General features: G+C 41.4%; 2 protein-coding genes across 4 annotated transcripts in view; one reads left to right on the top strand and one right to left on the bottom strand.

The window, feature by feature from the left end:
* Window positions 1–1,202, top strand: part of Mtmr2 (myotubularin related protein 2) — a 62,859-nt gene extending 61,657 nt beyond the window's left edge. For all 3 annotated transcript variants that reach the window (XM_051155908.1, XM_051155909.1, XM_051155910.1), the window contains one exon: window positions 110–1,202. In XM_051155908.1, coding sequence (XP_051011865.1) covers window positions 110–271 — 162 coding nt within the window. In that variant the 3' untranslated portion in view covers window positions 272–1,202. The remainder of the gene's footprint in view (window positions 1–109) is intronic.
* Window positions 1,203–2,506: 1,304 nt separating this feature from the next.
* Window positions 2,507–26,657, bottom strand: Cep57 (centrosomal protein 57). Its single transcript, XM_051155911.1, has 11 exons — window positions 26,425–26,657; window positions 19,198–19,354; window positions 15,396–15,575; window positions 14,892–15,013; window positions 12,982–13,098; window positions 12,328–12,405; window positions 9,999–10,109; window positions 8,546–8,623; window positions 5,496–5,731; window positions 4,715–4,859; window positions 2,507–3,705 (listed from the first exon to the last, which is right to left on the bottom strand). Exons 1-11 carry the CDS (start codon window positions 26,467–26,469, stop codon window positions 3,472–3,474), a joined length of 1,503 nt encoding a protein of 500 aa, XP_051011868.1. The 5' UTR covers window positions 26,470–26,657; the 3' UTR covers window positions 2,507–3,471.
* Window positions 26,658–26,992: the final 335 nt, after the last annotated feature.

Below are 26,992 nucleotides of genomic sequence, written 5' to 3' on the forward strand. Positions count from 1 at the left end.
CTGAGGAACCGCCCAACTGCTGAAGCAGCCAGTGTCACAAAGCTCATGGATGGTTAAAGACCTCTTTTGCCTGGGATGCCTACTGTAATGATCTTGTTTGCTCTTGCAGGAACCTATCCACAGCAGATACAAAGAACTTCTTGCCAAAAGAGCAGAGCTTCAGAGAAAAGTAGAGGAACTTCAGAGAGAAATTTCCAATCGCTCAACCTCCTCTTCAGAGAGAACCAGCTCTCCTGCACAGTGTGTGACTCCTGTCCAAACTGTTGTATGAAAGGACTATTAGGTCAGGAACTTGGCATTGCAGCACCTTATGGGTAGAAAGCCTTTCATGTTTTAAACCCATCTATGGGAGAAACCTTCAGATGCTGTATTTATTTCAAGTCTCTCTTAGATGAGTTTAGAAACAGCGGCACAGGTGACAATGGAGATTGTTTCATTTATAATTGAAGTTTGACACTAATCTTAAGTCACCCAAAGAATACTAAAGTACTGCAGTCCTGTATCCACAGTGGGAACAAGTTTTTTATTTAAGAATGTCTTAAGACTTGAACACCTGGTGAGATCTCTAGGCGGGAGGAAAGCAGAAGCGGCTGTCCGTACACCTGAGAGCATACTTACTGAGCCTCGATGTCTGTGTCAGATCAAGAGTATTCATTTCTCCAATTTAGTAAAAAAGCATTGTCGTGATTTATTATGGCATAGTTTTTGTTAAAAATTGCTGCAGATATTGTAATTAGGGTTTTCTCAACAGCAGTTAGGAATGATGCCTTATATTTGTGCTTTGGGGGGATGAAGGGACACAGTACCCATCATCCAGGAATTCAAAGAACATTGCACACCCTCCAGACTAATTTTCATTTGTATATTGATCACAAATATCATGGAAAACATTTTAAAACCTGTTGCTCCACCTTCTCTTAGTGCTAATTGGAAAGTTTTAAGACAGTATCCTAAAACCTTAGAAGTCTGACTTTAGTGCCATGTTTAAATTTCACACGAACACTTTACCAAAGAACACTGCATGTTAAAGAGTTAGTCTCAGTGCCAGCAAGTAAAGCCTCGCTTCTCTGCTCACCTGAGTCGGGTGCTGGTTAACAGTTGACTCCTGGTGTCTATTTTACTCTGTATAAGAGCCATATGTAATGTACTGTAACAAAGGAGCTTCTTACCACTGGGTCTTTTAATTAAATGATTTCAAACTTTGTCCCTTGTCCAGTTGTCTAAAGTATCCTCCCCACCCCCCAAAATGTTGGCTGGAAATGTCCAATTTGAGCCTACCTGTCTTTTGACACCTAAATCTAAATGTAAAAATCACATCAGTCTGTTTGTTGATGTTAAACATGCGCATACACACACACACACACACACACACACACACACACACACACACACACACACACACACACACACACACACACACACACTAGTACACAGATCTCCTCTTCCCTACTTTATTTTTGCTTGAATATTTTTTATGGACATGAACCTAGAGCCTTACACTTGCTAGGCAAGTGCTGTTCTTCTGAACTATATCTCCACCATACCCAGTATTAACAAAATTGGTACTAAATGATTTGGTTGGTGTAAAATTACTTATAAGAAATTTTTAGGAGGCATTTATGTTACCAGCATTCAAGTAAGGTTTCTATGGTAGTTTACACTTCCCTGCCTACTCCGTTTTCCCTCATTGAAACCTTTTTATCATTTTGGTATTACACAAAGGAATGCTGATGGGATCCAGACTATAAAGCTGGTCATACAATCACTCAAAGCCAGAGGAATGTAAGTGAAACTCGGTCAAATCTTACTTCTAAAGTCTATGACCTCCAAGAAATCTTCAGTATGGAATGTACACATTAAAAGTACTTTACGTGAATTCAACGGCATTCCTGGTATATAGTACCAAGGTAACAGGTTCACATTTCCGCCAGCTTGAAAGCACTCCATTCTTACGCAGCATGGGATCCATCTTGACATCTTGTTCAGAGAATAGAATACAAGGGAGCTCTGCTGTGAGTGAGTGAGCAAGAAACAGGCAGAATCCAAACCCAAGCCCTACAGTCTGGATCCAGCTGGAGACAGGTAGGATTCTAATTAGGAGTTGGAGCCATTTCTGTTCAAATGACAGTTACTCAGTTTAATGTCCTGAAATTCAAACAAGGAGCGAAGAGAAGCGGAATGTTTGAAGTGGTGATTGAGACGTAGACATTTACCATGTCACCAGAGCAGTTTCTCACCTTCTTGGGGCCTATGGACTGACTCACTGTTGTCACGCCATTGTTGCTGCAAACCTGCTCATCAGAAAATTGCACACACTAGTAAAAGTTTACATACAATTTCTGGAGATTCATAAATCTCAAAAATCTATGTAAGAACTAAGAATTCTAACTAGAAAATTAATTCAACAAGAGACTGGGCAACTTTCAGTGCCCAGGTGACACAAACAATTCAAGCTGTAATCTATAACCCCTTCAGTTGCTACAGTAAATGGCTGGCATGTTCTGTCACACTGGGCTTAGGTGTCTGTAAGCACAAGAATAACATGCATTGAATACTCTTCTTTCTCGATCAGGATACTAATAATGCACGTTTGAGATGGTACAACAAATGAAGCCTTTGTTAGCTTGCTGTTAAGCATAGTTAAAAATTGCTTTATTGATTTCAAGTATCAAATGTATAAAGTTTAACATGTCGATCTATTCAGAATTATAATTTACATGGACATGATAGCTGTGTGTGCTCAGTTCACATACTACCCTTACACTGTACGTTAAGAGCATAAGATTCTCTACAAGTCAAGGTAAAAGCCAGTGCTTCACTGAATAACATGATTACAAACAGGTACTGTCTAGAAACTGCAAATGTGTATATTTTACATCTCCCTTCTGATTCTATATTCCAAAATTTTATTAACTGTTTAGTTTTATGAACACATACATTTCATGGGTAACTGACTTAAAATGTTTGGGTCTTTAAGAGTGAATTTAATATTGATCAATGTCTGAAATACAAAGCAAAGTCCTCTTAAGTATATAAATATTTAAGTACAGAAAGCCTCCATCAGAAATTGAAAACAGTACATTTAATGGTCATCTGGAGAAGGGAGAGTAGTTGGCACTCACGCTGTGGGGAGATTTAAAAACAAGACTTTTCAAGCACTGACTATGGAAACAGCCTCATAGCCTGAATTTTCAAACCCAATTTACATATATACTTACTTAAAAAACACACCCACAAGTAAAAAACTGGTTGTTTCTTTACAAAGTGCAGTATACGAATACAGCAAATTCTAAGGAACAGTGCAGCTTCTCAAACTGTAAAACTCCATTTCCATTTAGTTGTGCTGCATAGCACAAGAGATTGTGTAATGAAGCTCAGGCCCCTTACCACCTGCTAGTAATGGCAACATTAGCAAGCATGAAACCTGGAAGGTCTATTGTCACTGTAGGGTACATTATTTATGACCTGGTGTCAGTAATCCCAACACAGATTATTGCTCTGCAATGAATTCTGTATGGTTTGCATGTCCTTCAGTAACTGAAGATTTTTCCTGCTTTTTTCTCCAGGTCTCTGTTTGGCAATATCCTTCTTACTTGCGGTCTTTGTGACTCCAGTTGAATGGCTGCTGCTGTTTCCTCCTTCATCGAGAGTTTTTTTGTTAACTTTCAATTCATTCTTCTGCTTATCTATGTTTTGTTTCTCCAGCTATCCAAGGCAGAGGAAAAATGAAGTCAATAAAAATTTTCTTTTAGCCAGGTACTTTGTTTTTGACACAGGGTCTTGCTGCATACAGTCTTAAACTCTGGCCCTCCTGCTTCAGCCTCTCAGTGCATCAGTAACTGAACAAAAATCCCACCTAGAATCTGACATTTGAGTGTTAGAGGAAGATTATTTCAGCACATAAATGTGCAGAAATTGTAAGCAGTTTAGGACCCAATACTTAAGTATTATAAAGACACACAACCACATAAGTAAGATTATTCTACAAATACTGCACTCTTCTCCTAGAGCAGAGAGAAGCAGGCTCTTAATGCTAGGGTGCTCCCTGCCTGAGCAGGCTGTAGACTCTTCAGCAGAGCTGTGTGTTTGCAGTCCAGCTCCACAACTGACCAACCAGACAGTCAGGATTTCCTTGGGCCAGTTATTTCATTTCACTGAGAATATAGCCATATCTTCCAGAGAAAAGGCCCCAGTTTCTTCACCTATAAAATGGGAACCACCCACTTCAGAGTTTTACAGAAATTAAATAGGGTGACATTCTCCAAAACAAGACCCTTGGTATTATGCTAATGAAACAATTCTTCCACATTATACAGGCATTTAATATCTTGATAGCTATTCAGATTTGCCCACTTCTCCCCAATATCCAATGGCCCTCAGCCCAGATGCAGGGCTCTACCTTTGTTTTAGCTATACTTCACAGTAATCTCAAATACTAGGTCTGTTTTTCTCAATGAGAACCCTAAGTAGGTTTATTTAATGTGAGTAAACCTTTTAATCATTTAGTATGAGCAAACACACTACTTTTTCACATATTTAATCTGACTTACTATGAAAACTTCTAGTCAAACTGAACCACCCAGGTGTGTTCATAAAGCTAAGCATATTAAATATATTCAGTAAAGACATATCTCATATGAAACCAAACAACCCTCAGGAACAGTTTAGACAGGTAAAGACAGTATCATCATAAACTAGTGAAGGGAGGGGCTACCTGGGCTTGGTATTTCCGCACTTTAGTTATCTGGTTGGCCTTGGCTTCCATCCTTCTCACTAACGCCTCCAGTTCACATTCCAAATTGTCTTTTAGTTCCACAGTTGGTGATTCCTGGATGAGTTTAGCAAGCTGCTGGTGATCGCTGCATGCAAAACACAAATGGGACTACCTTACATCTCCCATTTTTAACAATTATGTACTTATAGGGTTCACCATTTTTCTTTTTAACAGAGTGCTGCTCCCAACAAGCACATGAATCACAGGTGGCTCACAACCACCTGTGACTCCAGCTCCAGGGCTCTGATGCCCTCTCTTGACCTCCTTGGACACCTGCACACATGTGATATATACATAAATAAAAATAATTGTTTACAAAATGAAGATAAGTGCAAGGATTTTTAATTCCAGGCAAGTTTGGGTTCATCCAGGGTTATAGGATAATATAATATATCCTTTTATTTACTTTTCACTCCCTCCATGAGCATTACATATAAAGCAGATTCTACAGGACACTGGTTTTCAGACACTAACTCGTCAGTTTTGTTTGGCTAACCCTCAATTAATAGTAAGCTTTTCCCTAAGCTTTGGCATTCAACATCTAACAAAATTAGAAAGGGAGGTTTAGCCAGGATGCCTACACTTATTTAGCTCCCAGCCAATGGGCTAGCTTAAGGATTATGCTCAATGTCTGTCAACAAAATTAGGATTAATTCAAGCAGCTAAAAAGTGAAAATTCAAAACTAAATGTAATTTTAAATGTGAAGAACTTAAAACTCACAAGCTCATTTGCCCGAATTCATCCTGCAAAGTCTGTAAGACATCCGACAGTTCTTCATTAAGACTGCTGGAGGGAGGCATCCCTGACTTCTTACTCTTACTGCTTCGCGAACAGGCTTGCTTTGCCAAGGGAACACTGTTAACAACTCGATCATTGCACAAAGCTTTACTGTGGTGTTTCATCAGATGCAAGACATGCTGAACATTGGCCACCACGGCATGGCTGGGACTGGTGGACTAAAGAGAAAAGCAAGTCAAGCAAGTAATACCCTCTACTTCCATTTTCTTTTTCTTTTTTTGGTTGTTTTGAGATGAAGTTTCTCCATGTAGCCTCGGCTATCCTGGACTCACTTTATAGACCAGGCTGGCCTCGAACTCACAGAGATCCACCTGCCTCTGCCTCCCTGAGTGCTGGGATTATAGACATGTGCCACTGTGCTTGGCTTCTATTTCTTAATCTGGGTAAGAATAAATCCCCTCTAAAGCCTAAGGCATGAATTACTATAGTTAAGTTAGCAACCACCCATCCACCCTTATCACGGCACTATATAGTTGATGTACCTACCTCTTCAGTTAATAAACATCCTGCTGGGGATGGAGCTCAGCTAGCAGGTGCTTAAGTAGTATGTACAAGGCCTTTCTTTGTTCCCTAGCATTATATACATCTGTAATTCCAGTACTTGGGAAGTAGAGGTAAGAGGACCAGAAATCATTTATCCTGTGCTATAGTGGGATTCAAGACCACAGCTAAAACCATTAACAAACACCACCAACACCAAACAACTAGCCTCTTTGCCTCAGCTCCCTACTCTGGGTATCATTATTTAACTGAAATCCTGTGATGTACTCCTAAGCAGCCAAACTCTAGGATGGAGAAATGGCTCTAACTCTAGAGCACAGCCTACACTTCTTGCTTCACCCACAGTCCCTTGACTTATTCTGTGAGCAAATGGTATTTGCAGATGACTTTTTTTTTTTTTTTTTTTGTGAACCAGCTTTCATACCCTGCCTTAAAACTAGTTCAAACACACCATTTCTAAAGGCTTGGGTGATTAACTACACTTCTCAGCCTACTGGCAATTTCTACATCTATCATTGTGTTCTTTACAATATACTCTTGGTCTGCGTGTCTATTCCACCTACTCAACCTTCCTAATCCTGCAACCCTTTCTCAGGTTTTACTCAGTTCTTAAAATACACTTCACAAAAATACAGTTTTGTTTTTCAAGACATGGTTTCTTTGTGTAGCCCTGGTTATCCTGGAACTCACTATATAGACCAGTCTGCCCTAGAACCTGGAATGCCTGCCTCTGCCTCCTGAATGCTGAAATGACAATGTGGACCACCACCCACTGGCATGTTGTCTCCACTACTGTGGATCTCTCTCATTGGCTTCAAACTTCTGCCTCAGGCTCTTGAGTTGGGGTTGCAGGTGTGCACCATGCTCGGCTTTCTCTGAACAGTCGGAAGCACGTTAGTGTATCTGTCACAACAATAAAGAGCAGAGCCTGACAGCTCTCAATGGTTAGCTGGGCTTGTGTAACTCTATAAGCCACCAGCAGACAACGTGATTAAAATGCAGATCTGGGAAAGAACATGAGACCGAATGTGCTTGTTGCTTAAAAATGTTGCCCTGATTTAGTTTGTCAGTTTGTCCTGACTAATTGCATTGAGAAAAGCATCACACAAACCAAACTGAAGTGGAGTGACCTGAGGAATGCAAAGTTGGCTAACGACAATCAGAATAACCACTGCTTGCCAGTAACTTGTACACACACACACATACACACACACAGAGAGAGAGAGAGAGAGAGAAATGGTTAGTGTTGGTGTTGTATACTTTAATATTCAATAAACAGGTTTTGAAAAGTTCATTTTTCTGATTTATAATGTAATTTTAATTTTTATGTTAGTTGAGACTAGTAATGAAAAGTTTGGGCTTATAGTGTTTTCTGGTAATTTCACTTCTATTACTATATTTTATTATTATTACTATAGAGCCATAGGATGGCTCTATAAGAATAAGTAATTTAAAAGCAGATTCTCCAAAACTTGTAGAAAACAGCTCAATTAAGCAATTGTGTTTTCTTAAATGTTTCGATTAACATTTCATAAAGAATACATAAAACAACTTAAAAAAGAGTTAACATTGAAAAGCCTTCTCTTGCCCTTTGTGACTAAAGGCTTCAATGAGAATTAGCAAAAACAACAAAATGGGTGGATGGGATTCTGGACAGGACTGTATGGACAGACACAAAGAATGAACAGATTTAGTGAACACTGCAAATGTATTGCTGCAGATTTAAAAATACTGTGTAGGGACAGCACGATGGTTCAGCAGGTGTAAGACTTGCAGGATAAGCCTGATGACCTGAGTTCTATCTCCAGAACCCACTGTGGAAAGAGAGAGCTCCCTTCATGTTGAACCCTGACCTTTTCATGTGCAGGGCCATCAGTGCACCTCACTCCCCAGTCACACTGAAATCAACGTTTGTAATAAACACTTTAAAATAAAAATAAAAATTAGCATAAAAATAATTTTATAACTTTGCTTAGAGGTTTATACAAAGATTCAGTAGAAAACACGAGGTTGTGCCTTGTACAAGACGGTTCTGCTAGAGCCATGTATGGTGCTCACACCTATAATCCCTGTCCTCCTGAGCTGAGGCTGAGGTAGAAGGGTATGGAATGATAGCTGTATGGATATATATATATCCATCCCCCAGCTCAAAGCTCATATCCTCTACAATGTGCTCTAAAGACTGGTCTAAGGGCTGGAGAGATGGCTCAGCAGTTAAGAACACTGGCTGCTCTTCCAGTGGAATTCCACGTTCAATTCCCAGTGCCCACAGGGCAGCTTAGTCTGTAACCTATGACGATAGTCCCAGGGGATCCAACACACTCTTCTGGCCTCTGAGCACAACACATATGACACACAACACACAGGCAGTCAAAGCACCCATAAAGTATATGGGACACCATAAACTTAGAAAAGAAAAAGCAGAAGACACTGAAATAATACCAACATAAAAATCAATACCTATGACTCACCTTTCCAGCAACAAAAGGCATGTCACCTAAGCACAATCTGTAATGTGGCTGTGCACCAAAATAGTTCCTAGAACCTTTCTGGATGGAGAGAGAGAGAGAGAAAAAAAAAAAAACATTTTATTTTATTTTGGTGCACTAACTCAAGACTCCAGCTCACTGGAACTACTGGGTACCGTGCTGTTCAGTCACTTTTTTGTTGCTGCTGTTGCTGTGACCAAGCAGAAACAAGGTTTCAAGAAGCTACTTAAAGAGGGACTTACTTGACCCACAGTATAGTAAGAGAACAGCGCAACAGGGAAACAACATGGCAACAGTAGTCTGGGGGTAGGTGGGTGTTCATCTCACTGTACCAATAGTCAGGAAGTAGAGACAGAGGACAGGAATTGGGTCAAGCTAAGAGCCTCAAGGCCCACTTTTCTGGTGACTTAATGGGAGACAGTCTACATTCAAACCACAACACTTGTTTATATTGGGATGATACAGTGTTGAGCAACATAGTATTATGTGAAGGCTAAGGGTGGGGCGAGTACTAACAAAATAGGTCAGAATCAAGGAAAGGAACAGTATTCACAAAGCATTTTGGTTTGTTTGTTTTTGTTTTTGTTTGCTTTTTCCCCATAATCCATGTTATCTAGTCTTTTTTTATTAAAGCTGGTCACTAAATTGGCTCAATGGCTTATTAATAGCTAGAAAATACTGTTGCACTGCCACATGTATGAGTCTGATGTATTTAGAATTCAGACCTTGTTATGTTTCTGTCAAGTTCTTTTTTATTACTATTATTATAATTTATTCACATTACATCCGGATGGTAATCCCCTCAATCTTCTTGTTCTCACCCTCCTCGACCCCTCTCATCTATTCCCTTCCCCCAGCCCATCAGTCTTTTATCCAGGACAGTCTCCCTCCTGTGTGTTCCCACAGGGCCTCTCTACCAAGGAGGAGTTCACGTCAGAGGCAGTCCCCCGCTCCCCCCAACTCCCCCATGAGGAGAATGAGCTGTCCATTGGCTACACCTGAACAGGGGGTCCAGTCCTCTGTTTGTACTGTCCTTGGTTGGTGTATCAGTCATGGGCCCCTGGTCCAGATCAGTCAGCCTTCATAGTCTCCTTGTGGGGCTCCTGACAACACCCCCCACCCCGACCCCACCCCCATGCTTCCATCCACCATCTCTTCCATACAACTCATAGCTCTTACCCCAGAATCGGTCACAAAGCATTTTAAGAGCAAAGGTAATGAACACAGGCTGAAGAGTCCTATAGTTCCCAATGCTTTCATAGAGGCTCTCCCAACCAGAGTAAGAATTCCTGAATAAATCTGAATTATCTTCACCTTTGAGTACAGAAACTAAGAGTGAAAGAGATGCACTATCCCAAGGTTCTAAGGCCACATGCCTTTTCTTTTTATACACAAATTATCACACAGAATTGGAACTTTGGCTCAGTTTTCAGACCTTTTCTGGTGGTTTTGACTTCTTTTTTTTAATTTTTCTAGTGGTGGTTGGAACATATGACGTTGTGTTATCTTCAAAAATAAGTCTGTTTGCTTCTAGGCCAGTCTGCAACTAGAAAAAGAAAATTTGGCACAAAGTTAATACTGTAAAATAAAAGCTATAATTCACCACTTTGAGTTATATGAAAGTCTATAAAATACAGTGGTAAAGCCGGGCGTGGTGGCACACGCCTTTAATCCCAGCACTCGGGAGGCAGAGGCAGGCGGATCGCTGTGAGTTCGAGGCCAGCCTGGTCTACAAAGTGAGTCCAGGATGGCCAAGGCTACACAGAGAAACCTTGTCTCGAAAAACAAAACAAAACAAAAAATACAGTGGTAATCACCTCAACAAAGAGAGCCTGTCTTTAGTCTCATCTGTGTGACCTGCTGAGCCACAGTTGGTCACGTCTTGTCTGGAAGCACTGCTTCACTAGTGGCAGTTACTCTGTAAATCCTAGTTCAGGAATTAAATGGAATGCATGTGGCTCCACATTGGCAGCATACTTTAAAACACATGATTACCAGCCGGGTATGGCCGTACATGCCTGTAATCCCAGCACTGGGGAGGCAGAGGCAGAGGCAGGTGGATCTCTGTGAGTTCGAGACCACCTGGTCTACAAAATGAGTCCGGGACAGCAAGGCTACACAAAGAAACCCTGTCTCAAACACCCATGGTTACTGTAAAACCAGACTCAAAGCAACTCAATAGCAAAATACACTTCTTCCTTTTTAAAGCTCAAAAGTAGCAAAAATTATTTCAGAAAATGTTACATTTATGTTCTTTTTATCTCTTGGTACGTTGTACTTTTCTGTGCTGGAGAAATGGCTCAGCATTAAGAACACTTTCTGGCTGCTCCCACCAGAGGACCTGTTTTCAGCACCCATACACACAGCAGCTTTTAACCATCTAACCACATGTTCAAGAGGATTCAGCATCCTCTTCTGCCCTCTGCAAACACTGCATGAATGTATCACATACAGACCAGCAGGCAAGGGGGAAAAGCTGCAGTTTTCTCTACATAGCCTCGTTCTCCAAAAATCTATAAAACTGGTTATTTTGTCTCTATATACCAAAATTAGTCTGGAGTTTGGTAAAAATTCCAATGTCTAAGATTCTTCCCCTGAAGAGTTTGAAATTTCCCCAAAAGATCCCCAAAAGTTATGACTGAATTGTAAGAAACAGCAGAAGTAATTAATGAAATGGCAGGAATACTGAGACCACTCCTTCCCATCTCGCGCCCTCTTGGGACAGAGTCTTCACTGAATAGCGTGTTGGGCTCTGTACCCTCAGAATCACAACACACTTGACCATCCTGAGTAAGACTTTATGTAAGACCTAACTCCGCAAGAAATCATCCCTCTGGACGGTCAGCCAGTATCAACAACAACAAAGGACCCACTTAAGAACTACTTTTTAATTTTAGCTTATATATGTATTTTTCTAGCTGATGTCTTTCTTATAGGTGTGCCTGAGTTTTAAAATGTTTTTATTATCATTTCTTGTTTGAGTTCTTTGGCACTATAAAACCCAAGCTGTGGAAGGCTAAATAATCTGTTGAGGTTATACAAACCAGAACAGCAAGATGTAGAGGAACTGCATCTCCCTCATCACCTGCCTTCCACCATCAGCGCTCACGTCAATAACAATTCATCAATCAATGAATTTATGAAAATGTCTACTTAGCATACAAGGATTATATACTATAATTTAATAAGAATAACCCATACATTTGCTATGTTACATGTGAGGAGTAGACACATAGTAAATAGTTTTCCCTAAAGTCAGAACAAATCAACCCAAGATACACTTTTATGCTGGTTACTGAATGATCTGCTAGTAGCTCATCGTACCTAAGTTTACATGAAAACTTCTGTGTCTGACATGTTTTTAACCTCACAAGTATCTATTTATTTATTTATTTACATGTTTTGCCTGCATTTATGTATGTACATCTGCCTGGTGCTCAGAGTTTGGAAGTGTCAGGCTTTATGGAGCTTGGGTTGTAGATGGTTGTGAGCCACCAGGTGGGTTGCTAGGAATCAAAGTCAAGTCTGTTGCAAGAACAACCAAATGCTCTTATCTCCACTATCTGTCCTCAGGGGCTTTTCAAATACTGATCCGGACTCTATCATTTGAAACATTGAAAGAACTGCTCAGATTTTTACTTTACAAAATTAGATTCCTAATTTCCAATACTAATCTCTCTCTGAGGTCTACATACGAATCTGGAGTGAGCATGTGTAATTGTTCACCATGAAAACAGTGTTTCCCTGCTTTTCTCTCCACTCACCTCTGCTGCCTGGGCCTGCATACGCTTCCTTTCCTGTTCTTCTTCATGGAGTTTGGACTCCAACTCTTGCATTTTTTTCTAGTGATAACAATGTCAAAATAGATAACGGTTAAAAGCTATCTTTCTGCAGAGTTTGGAGGATAGTCAAAATAAGACACGGTAATTCATGCAACTAATGGTCCAGGCCTTGATAATATCAATGGAATTCTCCTAAGAATGTTCTAATAGATCAACTAATAGTCATTAGTGCAGTAGCTGTGAGTTAAATGGCCAAATTATGAAAAATGGCCAAAGTACACAGCTTTGTATAAAAGTAAAGACTAGATAAAGTAGTATTAATTATCTCCCAAGTAAAACACAAAAGTAAAATTACTTTAGAAAAAAAATTACATGATGCCAGTTTTAAGTATCAAAAACATTTCATCTTTCAGTTTTCAAAAAGAAGTATCTCATGTGCAGCTACCAAGACTGTAAAATGTCAACATTCCTTTTTAAAGTATATTTTCTTTTTAAAGAAATTTAGTCTTTTTAATAAATTTTAAAAGTATTTTCCTTAATGTATAAGGAAGACCTTTACATTATAAATATCTATGTGGTGAAAATAGTGATAACCACAGCATTCTGTGTGAGTAAGTTAAAGTCCCGTTCACCTACTTCTGCAAGGGCCTGCATTGTGGTGAGCTTGTTGTACTCCTGTTCAAGAATATCCAGTTTCTCCAGCTGGCTCTGAACATGGGTTTGGTCATGCTGTCGTTCTCTTTCTAGGGAAACCTGAGAAACAGCATCAAAATACAATATGATAATCAAGAAGCTGAAAACACCGCACACACCCAATATCATACTATATGTAATTTGCCTGTCCTTTCACAGACCTGCTGGGTATGGAAATGGATTCCAAGAACACAACACTAGAGATGACCTCAGGGACACCAATGGTCTTTGTGTCTCATTTTGGCTATGTGCCACAGCGTGCCTTTGGAGGTCAGAGGACATCACATAAGAGCTGGTTCCCTCTTTTTGCCATGTAGGTCCAGGGATCAAACTTGTTTTTTCTGGCCTCACTGATAAAGATGCCTTTATCCACTAAGCCATATCACCAGGCTTAGAATACCATTCTTTTGTTATTTTAAGGCTTATTTATTAATTATTATGTATACAGTGTTCTGTCTGTATGTTTACCTGCAAGCCAGAAGAGGACATCAGATCACATTATAGATGGTTGTGAGCCACCATGTGGTTGCTGGGAATTGAATTCAGGACCTTTGGAAGAGCAGGTGGTGCTCTTAACTACCATCTCTCCAGCCCAGAATACTATCCTTAATATACAGGGTTTTTTGTTTTGTTTTTTAACCTATAATGTGGATTTAAATAAGGAAAATATCCTTATGCCCTAGGATAGTGTATTTATTAGACACACAGGCTACATAAATAAATACTTCCACTCAGACCAGTTCTGTTCAGTAACCTCTTAATAACTGTGAGAACTCATAAGCATTTATTTCCTTTGAATGCAAAATATACTTTTTTCCTCCAAACTTAGGATCTGATTTGGAAAGACTGCGCATATATATAAGGAATGGCAGTCTCAGAATAAACAAATCAAAATAATGAGCAAATTTACTAAGTAAATTTATTTGGAAAAGCCCAACACTAAGTATCTGAGTATGCCACTGCCATTTCTTCACATGTCCACACAATGGTGAATTATATAAGAGAACTTTGAAGAGATGTGCACCATGAAATTCATCACTGGCATATCCTTCTGAACACTGTTATATAACTGCTTATACATGGAAGTCTTATTTCTCACATTGGGACCAAAAGTTGACAGGGGACAGAAAATAGTATTTGTTTTCCAACTGCAGACTATCTAGCATCTAAGCATGTAAGAAGTCAAGTTCTGCATAATACAGTGAAACGGTCCATAGGAAAAGAATGTGTAAAAAATATAATAGACACTTATAATTGTCCTCAACAACTGTATATGTTAATTAAATACAAAGACTTTTGATTCAATAGAAGAAAATGTTAAAATACGACAAGCGCAGTAGCTGGGCACGTAGCTCATGTGGTAGAGCGCTTGCTTAGAACCAGAGAAAGCCCCAGGTGGGACCCACAGCACCACACCCACCGGGGCAGTGCTGGGTGCCTGGAATCTCAGCACTTTGGAGACGGAGTCCGGAAGATCAGAAGGTGCACATCATCCCTGGACAACATAAATTAACCAGTGAGGGCTGTATGAGACCCTGTTTCAATAAGCAATTATAAGGTATTTTTTAACTGCACATAATTTTACAAAGAGTAGTGGAATTCAGAGTTACATATGGTTATCTTACATATTTAATATTGTGAATTCCAAGACATTAACATGACTACTTTTCAAATTTAAGCATAATCTACAAAGTACCAGAATCATAATAAATAGAGCCACTCAAACCACCATCTACTACACTGAGCCCACGAAATTCGAGCTTGGAGTTTAACAACGGTGTCTCAGGCCTCTCTGAGAAGCAGTCTGCCAATCATCTGTCACCATTCTTAATTTCAACTGGGGGATGTCATACCTGCTTTTGTAAGACAGATGTCCTCTCCATTTCTGCATGCTTTATCATATTTCGCATGTATTCCAGTTGTTTTTCTAAAAGATTACATTTGTTTTCTGCGGCTAACAACTGGGATGTCAGCTCTAAAATGAATACATACAAAAAGGTAGTAATTAGCTAACACATAGGCTTGCCACAACAACTTGTAAACAGGAACTGGAGTTATAGTACACTCATGGTCCAGAGGTAAGGCTTGTGGTAGAGTGTTTACTCAGTATCGCAGAGTACTGCAAACAAACTGCCAGTCCTTCCCTTTCAGTACTCCTAGACACCTCTCAGGAAGACGTGTGTTCTTCCTATATGCTACACACTGCGGATAAGCTCTGTGCGTGATGTCACTGGCTCCTCATAATACACCTGATTATGATGTAATAGCTGAAGACCATTACAAAACACCAATGTAGAATTCTAAAATAATTTTATAATATTTGGACAGATTTTAGTTCCCTTAACAATTAAACAAACCTTGATTGTGCTTTGATTCTTCATTCTTTGAATTCTCTCTCTCTTGTATCTGTTCATCCAATACTTTCTTATACTCAATTGTTTCCCTAGACAAAGTTTTCACACTTTCTTCTGCCTGAATCCTTTCCAGTTCTAAGCGTCGAATCTTATCTTGAAGATTCTTGAGAGCAGAAAATATGGCTGCCAAGTTAAAAAAAAATTAAAATTAGTTTTAACTGTTAAAAAAACAAAACAAAAAACCCGTGGCTAATTATATATAAATTCATAAGTGTCCTATGGTGCTTTGAATAAGAATGACCCCCATAGGCTTATGTTTGAATATTTGGTCTACAGGGAATGGCACTATTTGTTGGGGTCTGGTAGGAGGAAGTGTCACTGGTCTTTTAGGTTTCAAAAGACCACGCCAGGCCCAGAGTCTCTCTTTTCCTGCTGCCTTTAGATCTGGATGTAGAACTCAAAAGAGAGTTCTCCAGAACCATATCTAGCTGTATGCCGCCATGATCCCTGCCATGATAACAATAGTCTAAACCTCTGAAACACAAACAAGCCCCGATTAATTAAATGCTTTAAGGTGGTCAAGGTGTCTCTTTACAGCAACAGAACACTAAAACAGTAGTTGGTACTGAAACTGACATATTGCTATGACAGACCTGACCATGCTGCCTGCTGGAAGGATGTGGACTTTGGATTAGAAAGGCAGTGGGGCACTTTAGTGAGGCTTAATGGGCCACTCTAGAGGTGCTGAGAGCCACGTAGATTATGATGGCCCCTCAAGAGGTTTCAGAGAATAGCAGTAACTGGCCTAGAGACCATTCTTGTGATGTTTTGGCAAAGAATGTGCTACTTTCTAACCTTGGCCCTCCCCCCCCAAATCTGCCTGAGGCAAATTAAAGAACGTTGGATACCTTATAGAGTATTTTGGGTGACTGTTCAGGCAGCAAACTCTGTCTTTTTTTTTTTTTTTTTAATTTGGAAGCTGCTAACCTGAACTTCCTGTCTACTCAGATAATTTTATTCCTTCTCAAGTCTCTGATGGGGTTGAAGGCCAAATAGGTTAGTTTCACAATTAAGCTTAGTTGCTTAGGGGTTAAGATGTTTTTAGGTCTGGACAGATGTTTTAAGTTGATAGAGATGAGATATGACAGTGATTTACATTCAGAATTTTAGACTCACCAAGATAGGAAAATGTTTTCAAGGTTGCCAAATACAAATAGCCAAAATACTATGAATGTAACATTCATATAGTTCCTGATTGTTTTGTAGTTCTTCTTGTTCTATGTACTTTATTTTATATCTGTATAATATAAATGTATAAGTAAAAAAAATAAATATTAATAAAAAACAAAACAAAAAAAGAATGTTGGATAATGGCTTTGTGGAGGTTTCAAAGATAATTATGTACTGTGTTGTGTGGTTACACTTATGTACTGTGTTGTGTGGTTACACTTATGTATTGTGTTGTGTGGTTACACTTATGTATTGTGTTGTGTGGTTACACTTATGTACTGTGTTGTGTGGTTACTAGTGCTCACACTTATGCAGATCTATAAAGAAAAGGAGCGAGCTGAGCAAGGAAACTACAAAATGCACAGCATGAGGAGTAAAGGAGCTCCAGGAAGTGTAATTAATGGAGCTAAGGCCATTGCTCAAGGAGATCAAAAGTTTAAAGGCAGTTATGACTTTGGACATGAAGGAAATCATCCACAACAGAAAGCTGGTAAAAAGTTCCAGCCCCTGTGAGCAGCAGAACTTGGCAGCTTTGGCCTTGTAGTTCTTCTGGCTTTGCAGTCGAGGATAGAAGAAAGCGTTGTGGACTATCCCTGGAGGCTAAGGAAAGCTGCGGAGGGCAGGCATATGTCAAGGGTGTATACGATCACAGCAACTCTTATAGAGGAAAGCACTGCCTGAAGCTGTCAAGGTGAAGCCTGGATTGTGTTGGAAACCTCCCAGGTTGTTACAGATGCCAGAGCTGTGGGATACCTGCCAAGGAGAGCTGCTAACAGTATGTGGAACCAGATAAAGAAAGAGAAGTATGTTGCAGTCAACAAAGCAGAAAGAAGTTAGAGATCGGAAGATCCCTTTGACATCAGACATGAGATGCAGAGTTTGCAGTTTCCCCTTCTGGTTTCAGTCTTGCTTTGGTCTGGTATTTCATCACTATAATCCCTCCCTTTCGTCCCTTTTGGAATGGTAACATATATTCTGTGCCACTATATGTTGGAAATATGTGATCTGCTTTTTGATTCTGATTTTACAGGGCATTACAATTAAGAGATTTCCGTGAGTCTCAGAAGACATTTTGAGCTTTTAAATAATGTTGAAACTGTGATATACTGTGGGTACTTTTGAAGTTGGACTGAATGTATTTTTGCAACATTATGATATGGCTACAAGCTGATGGGGGCCAGGTAGTGAAATGTGATGGTTGAATAAGAACAGCCCCACAGGCTCCTGCATTTGACTATTTGGTCTACAGGGAATGGCACTACTTGTTGGGCCAGGTGTGGCCTTGTTGGAGGAAGTATGTCACTGGGTGCTTTAAGGCTTCAGAAGCCCAAACGAGGCCCAGTGTCTCTCTCTTTTTGCTGCCTTTAAATTTGGATGTAGAGTTCTCAGCACTCTTCCTAGCACCACGCTCCCTGCCATCATGATAATGGACTAAACCTCTGAAACTGTTATAAAGCCTCAATTAAGTGCTGGTCTTTGTAAAAGTTACCATAGTCTGGGTATCTCTTCACAGCAATAAAACATGGAGCAAGACAGTCCCCAAAGCACATCATTAAATGTTATCAAGCCCTTGGCCTCAGGATTGATGCACTGAAATCAGAACAGCTATGGCTACCCACAAAAGACCCTAAGTATCCTAACATTCCTTCCAGGAAAGTGAGGAGGCTCAAAGCTCACCAAGCAGCTCAGGAGGCAGTATACAAGGCCTTTTTCCCTAGAGAGTCCTCAGAGGTTGATAAAAACTGCCATTTAGGGGAGACTGTCCCTGTTTCACATGAAATAAATGGGCTGCCATCATTTATTTTGCCACGACCGTCTGAGACTTGTTACTTATTCTGGGAAGGAAGGGCTCCCCTTCTCCCTGAAGAATTAGGCGCTGGACTAGGGTTTGGCTGCTGACTAGGCAGCCACAGTTGCCTCAGTCAATGCTGAAACCCACCCTACTGCCATGAGCTGAGTGCTTGTCAGTTGGAGGAAAACCGTTGACCACTGATGAAGCAGCAGCTGGACCTGAACTGACCAGGCACGGGCATTCATTCGCTCACATCCTCTGCCTTTAGCATGGTGGCTTAGCCAAAGGCTGTAACAGTGCAGCAGTCACTACCAGGTTTGGAACTCTCAAGTTTCCACTGCTGTCTGGTACAGGCAATCTCATTAAAAAGAGCTGAAGAGGAACCTGGGTCGCCAAGGTTCTATCTGCTTCCACCAGGAAGCCAACAGTGCCTGCACTGGCCAGAGAGAGGAACATGTACTTCCAGTGTGGTGCGCAGCAGCAGAAAACGCAGAAGGAAAGAAGAGCAGTTAGTGTTCTTTAACAAGTTAGCCATCTCTCTGGCCCCTATGTAAGACTATGGTTCCTAACTGATTGTGGAGAGGACAGACTAACAATACATGACTCAAAGTATTTTAGCTTCCATGATTTGGTGGATAAGGTTCAGCAGTCAATATGAAAAGCACAATAAAGTCTCAGAAATAAAGGGGAAAACATACTGTTCTAATTTCAAAAAGAGGTCAAAATTAAGAATTTTAAACTAATGACTAAGCAAATAGCATTTACTTTGTTACAGTCGATTACCTCTGCTGTTGCTTTCCGGATAGGCAAATGTGGGTTTATTTGGGGAGCGTCGCAGATCACTGTTAAGGAAAGGCTTATCAGGTGGATATAATACATATGGGGACGAAGAACGACGGACCAACTTCCCATAAGACCTTGATGGTTCAGCTAGGATGTTCTGGAAAGTAAAATACTGAAATTATCTTTCCTTTCAAACATTTAAACCAAATACTCGTGACTGAGAAGTAATACTGTATGTTTCTCTAAAAGACCATAGAAAGGCAGTGAACTGATCTCACAATAGAACCCAACCACTATTTGCTGTGAACAGATGTAACTTTCAGGGTTACATGTTTATTTGTAGCCACACGGCAAAAGTATATGATGCTCATACTTCAATACAAATATTTCTGTCAAGTCAAATCTTTGTTCAGATCAGAAACAGATACAAATTGCTGAATTCCTCTATCCTCAAGAAGCAACACAATCTCTTCATTATTTGGGAATTTCACATCATGCTCTCCCATCACTCATTTCCCAGGTCTCCCATGTCCACCCCACTACCCTTGTGGGCCCCATCTGCTTCCCCAAAAAAGTCACGGCCAATTTGTGTTGTCCGTATATTCACTGGAACATGGCCAAACCCTTAAGGAAAACGAAGTCCTTCCCCACCCGCAGCCATCAATTGTAGAGAGTTACAATTCAGCATCTTTATCACCATTTTCAACAGTTCTTTTCCATGGCTTCCTGTTTAGGGTGCTACTATTTTTTGGTTGGGAGGGGGCAGTTGTTGTGAAAGCCTTCTACATCCCTCTTTCCTCACTTTGCACCTGCAGTTATCAGTTCCACTGAAAAAGTAGCTTCCTTTCCCTTTATTGCCAGCAGGAACACAAAGGTCTTGGATTCCAGATGGTGTCTGGCAACAGCCTGGACAGCAAACATCCTTAAGGTCTCTGGCATCTGCATGGACCAAGCACATTAGCATGGTCTCCAGTGGCCGCACAAAGACAGCAACATGGCTCTCTGTCAGAGTACAGGACCCAGTCCTTGGTGGCAGCCTGGACTAAGGACAACACAGCCTCTGGGGTAACAGGGGCCACAGAGGCCACTATAGGCCCTAACGAAGCCCAGTGCATGGACATCAACATGGCTTCAGGCAGCAGCTCAGACCACGGACATCAACATGGCCCCCAGAAGCAGCTCAGCCTACAGACATGACTTCAGGCAGCAGCAGAGACTACAGACATCTTTGACCTCAGGTGGGAACAAAGCACCACAGGACAATGGACCCAGACACGGCCGTCAGCAGTAGCAAGGTCCACAGACATCAGCATGTTCTTTCTTAAAGAATTTGTATCTAGTTAACAAAAGGGGGAAACAATTATAACACATTTGGGCTCATCAAATATCCCCATGTAAAACTATTTCCCCATGTACACCATCTGTCACAAATCACGAATCTGGCAAATCTGTTATTATTATGTTCTACATGATACAAATTTGCCATAGTAAACCTCTGAATGTTACCTGGAATTTTAGTGGCAGGTGAGCTGTAGTGTGGGCATTTAGATAAGAGGAAAATGATAACGATGCTAGGAGCTGACTGCCAGCTGTTCAAACTTCTTAGGCATACACTTCCCTTTTTCAGATTGCCTCAGCAAATTAAGATTTCTAATCTTCTGAAGAACTTTATTGATAAAGTACCAGTATGGTCATGTAGGGACAAAGGAACAGTGAGTACTCACAACAACAAACCACTTCCTGGAACAAACAGAACTACCCAAATACCTAATAATAAAAATGTGTACGTCTGTGTTATAAGTAACACAAAACTTGCCGTGCATTTATAAGAGCAATTACGGAATACACTGCTGCTGTGACAGGTACAGCGGCAGTGAGCTTAGGAACTAGGGAGAGCCCTATTCACATGAGTGCTATTATTTCTCAACCTTTAGGGTAAGATCAAATGAAAGCTCTCTCTGGTGTTAACATGTGGGCTCAGGGACTAACATTTACCCCTTTAAAAGTCTAATGGCAAACTGGTATGAGGTTTTGAAGGTAACTTGGAAAAAGTAATTTTAAATTTTTAAAATTATTAAAATATGGTCAGTGTTATTATATAGCACTAAGAATTGTCCCATACCTTGGTCTTGCGTAGAATTAACAGAGAACATTGTGTTTTCATTGGTTAGGTGGCAACAGCTAGAATCCTGTCATTTAACATTCTGAATAAGCTGAATCGTTTTGCTGTAGAACTCTCCCTCACAAAAGCAGCAGAATCAATTTATGTGATCACCTAAACCAAATAATCAACTAGTTCTAAATAGAAAACCCATCTACTAGTTCTTCCCTTTTCTAAAACAAGCAGCAGCATTAACTTCCTGTCTCCACTTACTTACTTCTCAAAGTCTCAGCTCCTACAGTTAAACTCCTCCCAGTGTTTTGTATTCCCCTCTCCAGGACATCTTTCCCAGTGCCATGAAAGCAAACAACAAAACCGTTGCTGAACTCCAAGACTCTTCAACCATAGATTGGTTTTAAGTTTTTAAAACAAAATCTACACCAGTGGAGAAAGGTGCTTGCTGAACAAGCTTAAAGAAGCCACCTAAAGGCAGAAGGAGACAAGCAATCCAAAGCTGTCTTCTGATCTCCAGAAGCAAACTGTGGCATGTCCTGGCCCTCAATCATCATGCACACACTAATAGAAACTATAAAAACGTTAAGTAAAATAATCTTTCAAAAGAATTTTTGCCGGGATCGGGAGAGCAGGCCCTGCCCTGAGGACAAGGGAGCAGGCCCTGATCCAGGGCTCTGAGTCGACCTCACCCCAACATCTACCCATGTATGACCTGCTGGAACACATGAAGGGGCTGGACCTGCAGACTCAAAGATTAAGAATCTCCTAGACACACGGCAACAACAGGGTAGCCGACAGCAGTCCCAGTGAGGATGCCGTAACAAGAGTGTCGGCCTCCAACCAGACCCATGACTCTAGCAATGAATATTTGAAAGTAAACATATGTGGGCAAAAGGCTATACTGCGTGATACACTACAGCTTCTGTGACAAAATTTTTTGTTTCTCTGTTTGTTTTATTTTACTGGGGGGAGGAGAAGGATTTTGGTGCATGACGTGTAAATCATAGACATTCAATAAAAGTGGAAAAAAAATTTTTGCCATTGCTACTTTAAAACACCCCTCTTTTACTCATTCCTAGGAAACAAACAGCTCATCAAGCTTACCAATTACTCTACAATGCTGAATTCAACAGTCTCTCAGAAGCATGGAGCCCAGAAATCACTCACCTAAACACTTCACTCAGCGCTGGGAGCAGTGATTTTCTTTCAATCTCCTAGGCCTTTCCCTCATAAACTCCCTGAATCTCTTCCCATGTTTTTTAAATGCCACAGTTCCCCAAGGTTTGGTTTTCAAGGCATCTTTCTTGTCTACATGGACTCTCTTGAAAATCTCATCCACTCTCAGGCATCTTAATTTTTACTCGCCAGTAGATGTCAAGATTAAAATGCAGAACTAAGATCTGAATGTAAAACTCCAAACTCACATCACTCATTACTTACTTGGATGTCTAAGTAGGCACCTAAAATGTAACGTGGCTATAACCAAATTCTTGGTTAGTTTCCAAATCTGCTCCTTTACCAGCATACCATAACAAACAGCACTGTCAAGTTATTATATAAACAAAAAATCCCAATTGCTCAATTTTACCAATGAAGACTCAGGAGCCAGATATTGAGGTGAAAACCTACTAGCTCAGGAAGGCAGAGAAAGCACCCAGTTGACTTTCCTACTCAGCTGCTGTTCCAGGAGGAAAAAGCCAAAAGCCCTTTCTTTGTGTCCATGCTGTTTTAAATACCCTTCTACCAATGTCCTTCCGTTCTGTTTAATCCCTGTCACCTGGCTTCTTGCTCACTCTTGACCTAGAGTTAACTTTAACCCTGTGTAAAGAAAGCTTGTATATTAAAGGTGTGTGCTAGGTGTGTGCTAGGGCTGAGCCACTCCATAAATACTTGTTTACAGTAAACAGAAAGCTCTTGGATTAAAGGTGTGTGTTAGGCTGAATCACTCTACAACCAGAAATAAGAGTTCACAATAGTGTCAAATATCCTGCCACACTGCCATTTACTAAATTGTTCAGAATAAAACCCTTATATGGAGTCATTTTCATTCACCTCTTATCTAATCTCTGCAAATTATTCAGGGCTTTTTCTTCATAATACATTTCCTTATACCCCAATGTTGCTATAGTTTTGATTTTTTTTTTAGTTTCAATTACTGTGAAATACTACTTTTCAAACTTTTAAAGTATGCCCTTCCAAACAGCTTGCTAGTCATGATTCTTTAAAAAGAAAAAAAAAAAAAAGTAAATCAATTCAAACTACTATTTCTAATCAAAACCTTCCTATGGCTTTCCGAAACAATTCAAAATTCTTACTAAAATTTATAACGCCTTCACATAATGTAGTCCCAGGCTAACCCTTGTTTCGTTTCCTAATGCCTTTGATACTATCTCCCTACCAATTTTCCAGCAATATGACTTTTGATTTCAAACACCTGAAGGAACCAGCCCCCCTCCTTAAGGACCCCCCCATTAAGGCCAAAGCATGTAAATTTCTAGAGGGTCCAGCTTGACTCAAGGACAGCACAGCGATATCAGATGTGTGGCAGGGACAGGAAAAACGTTGAAGAGTCCAGCTTGACTCAAGGACAGGCAGTCTGTGTTACAGCTTGTGTTTTAAAAATTTCCACTACTCCAGGAACGTACTTACCCCTCCCCAACTAGGAAAGTCCCAATGCTGGTCTATTAACCAATCAAGTTTCTCTGCTAAGCTCTGCTTCTGTACAGGGTATAAAAAGTCCATGCCTCTGCTCCTCAGGGTCTCCAGCTCGAAAGAGGTTGCCAGACCCCATTGCATCGGCTCAATAAATTCCTATGCATTTGCATCACAACAGATGCCGTTCTTCAGTGGGGACTCTGGGAATAGACTAGAGATCTCTGTGGAGGTCTCAGTCTTACACACTCACAATATACTCTTGTTTTCATTTGCTGTGATTATGATTACTTGGCTGCAAAGCTCCCTTCCTCCCTTCAGTAGCCTGCTCAAAAGTCTGGCACTAAGGCATTCACTGGCCACCCTACAAAAAAATAGCACCTTTCATCAGCATATCTCCAAACCTCTAATTTGAAAGACTAATGCTACACACATGTACTATGGTAAAGCAAAACATTATTTTCTCTTCTTTTCCTAATTCTAGACAGAGATTCACAAGATCCTGGAGTTTCTTAAATGATAGGAGTGTATCTTTACTATACTAATCAAAGGTCTTCTCCTGGGGTCCCTAGGAAAACAAAACAACATTTGATTACAGACCTTAGGAAAAAGGGTGAAGATCCAACCCAGTCACTGAGGATCAGAACTATAATCAACTATGTCTATGTAATAACGAACTATGCAGATTGGGGGCTTTCTGGATTGAACAGTCTGAGCTGCCGGGCCAGTGTTAGTATGGTAGAGTGCACAGGTACAGGTACTTCTGCTTTGCCCACTCTCCAAACTAGTAATGTTATAAACTGTTTTCAGGTTAACAAATACACTAATTTAACTTTTAAAAAAAAAGTCTGCACATGCAAGACAGAAATAAAAGGGAGCCAGGGGTGGCAGCTAATACTTTATTCCCAGTCTTCAGGAAACAGAGGCAGAAAGGATATGTGAGTTAGACGCCAACCAGGAGTACCTAGTGAGACCCATTCTCAAAAACCTAACAAATACACAAAAATAAAAAAAAATAATAAAACAAAACAATGCCAGTGCACAAAATACATATATTTCCAATTGAACAGGATTCAGGATTTCTCTTGGGTCTACCATTAGGACTAAGGATTAACTACATCCCTGTGGCATTACCTTGGGTGCAGCTCAATGTAACATTACGTACTCCTTAATAGGTCTCCAATTTCTAAGTTTTAAAGGCAAGGAAGAGCATTCCTTTCCGAAGTTTAATCAACCACATCTCCTACATAAATTCATGCATCCACTGACACTCATTTCTGATAGTCTTTCTTTTACCTTCTGTTGATCTGGCAGAGAATGAACTCCCAATTGCTTGCTTCCTTGCTTCTTTATCTCCTTTAGTCCTTTCGGCAAAGGGTGCCCTTATCACAAATTCTAGTAGGCATGGAAAGTTGTAATTGATACACCTAAGTGCCACTTTCTGAAGGTGACTGCAATCTCTATAGCCTCTCCTCATCTGCTATAACTATTACCTGGTAGTTTCCTGACATCCCTCATTATTCAATGTTCACCCTTTTCTAGTTCTTCTAACCCAATTTTACCTCCATATTCGAATTACCCTCTGGTGTCCTGGAAGTGCCTTCTGTCTTGCCACATACCTCAAAAAGTTTGCTGTGCTTTCTTTTCTTACAATTCCTTCAACATCTTCTCTCCAAGAAATTATCTTCCCTAATACTGCCAATGAGTCTTTCCCAGACTCCTCTGGTGTCAAAACATGCAGTGCAGTAACTATCGAATCGGTACAGTTTTTTGCTCCTTCAGAGTGGTGTTTCTACTCAATTCCTCCCTATAACTGTAGGACCGACAGTCGGCGATGCACGGAGCATTTCTAAACGGAACTCTAGCTTTGTCACATTTAATTTTCATCTCTGTTTACTGGCGCGTTTTCCAAAAGACTAGCCCCACAACCCAGTCTTACAAACACCAGGGACTAAACCCGCCAGTGTTTGGTGTTTAATAATTCCCCGATCGCTCCTCCAAGCAGCATGTCCACACTGAGTCCTAGGGGTGCCGTGGGAAGCGGGAACGCGCGGGCCCCCGGCTGTCACTAAGAGGCACTGTGGACACCGACGGAAACGCCTCAGCGGCTGTCACTCAACAGACCTGCACACCTACCTGTCCTCTGAGGCCGTTACGCTCACGTGACCGGTGAAGCTTTGTTTTAGCTTGCCCGAGAGTGCACCAACCCGGCCCGGGACAACGCTCCAAGCGCCGGGGACAAGGACAAGTGAACACACGGTGGGAAATGAGGCAGGCGAGGGCTCTGGCTTCGGAGGGCGCAGGTGCAGCATCCCGGTGTGGCTCGCGGCCCCGGGCAAGCCGCCGCCTTCCTGCCGGGTGCGGGCTGACGCCAGATCCAGCGCCGCCTGAAAAAGGGAGGCCAACCCGGAGAACCGTACAGGCCCACACCTGGAACCCACGCGATCGCCGCCGCTTACCGAAAACTGAGACTCAGAAGCTGCCGACACCGAGGCCGCCGCCATCTTCCCGCCTGCGAAACGCGGGCCGCCGTCCTCGAGCTCCTCCTCCCGCTGTGACGGTCGCCCGCCTGGGGCTGGCCGAAGCCGAGCCCCCGATGGAAAGGGGCGGGCGCGCAGCGATCCCGCTAGGAGCCTCGGCGTCACTGTCCGCGGGGACGCCACACACACAGAGTGCACACACAAAAAGGGGGGGGGGGCAACGCGTCTTGACAGACGTCCTCAATGACCAATCAGAAAAGGGGCCATCTTCTGGGGGGCCGGCGACGGCCCGCCTCTTCTATCAGTGACGTCACAAGGTAGCGCGCCGCCGAGCCTGGGGGACCAGCGGCGTTGTGAGGTGACAGCCGGCTCTGAGAGCATCTGGACAGGGCAGAGTGTTCTGGAAGTGGAAGGGGCGCCTTCGGCGACTCCTGGGGTGGATGACGGGAGCTGAATGAAGGCGAGTGGACAGTGAGACACTCCACCAGCATCCCCGCAATAAACTGCCCAGAGCGTAGCCTCTCCAGGTGGAGTACTGATCTTTCGG

This window comes from Acomys russatus, chromosome 14, assembly GCF_903995435.1.
Source record: "Acomys russatus chromosome 14, mAcoRus1.1, whole genome shotgun sequence".
Classification (NCBI taxonomy): Eukaryota; Metazoa; Chordata; class Mammalia; order Rodentia; family Muridae; genus Acomys; species Acomys russatus.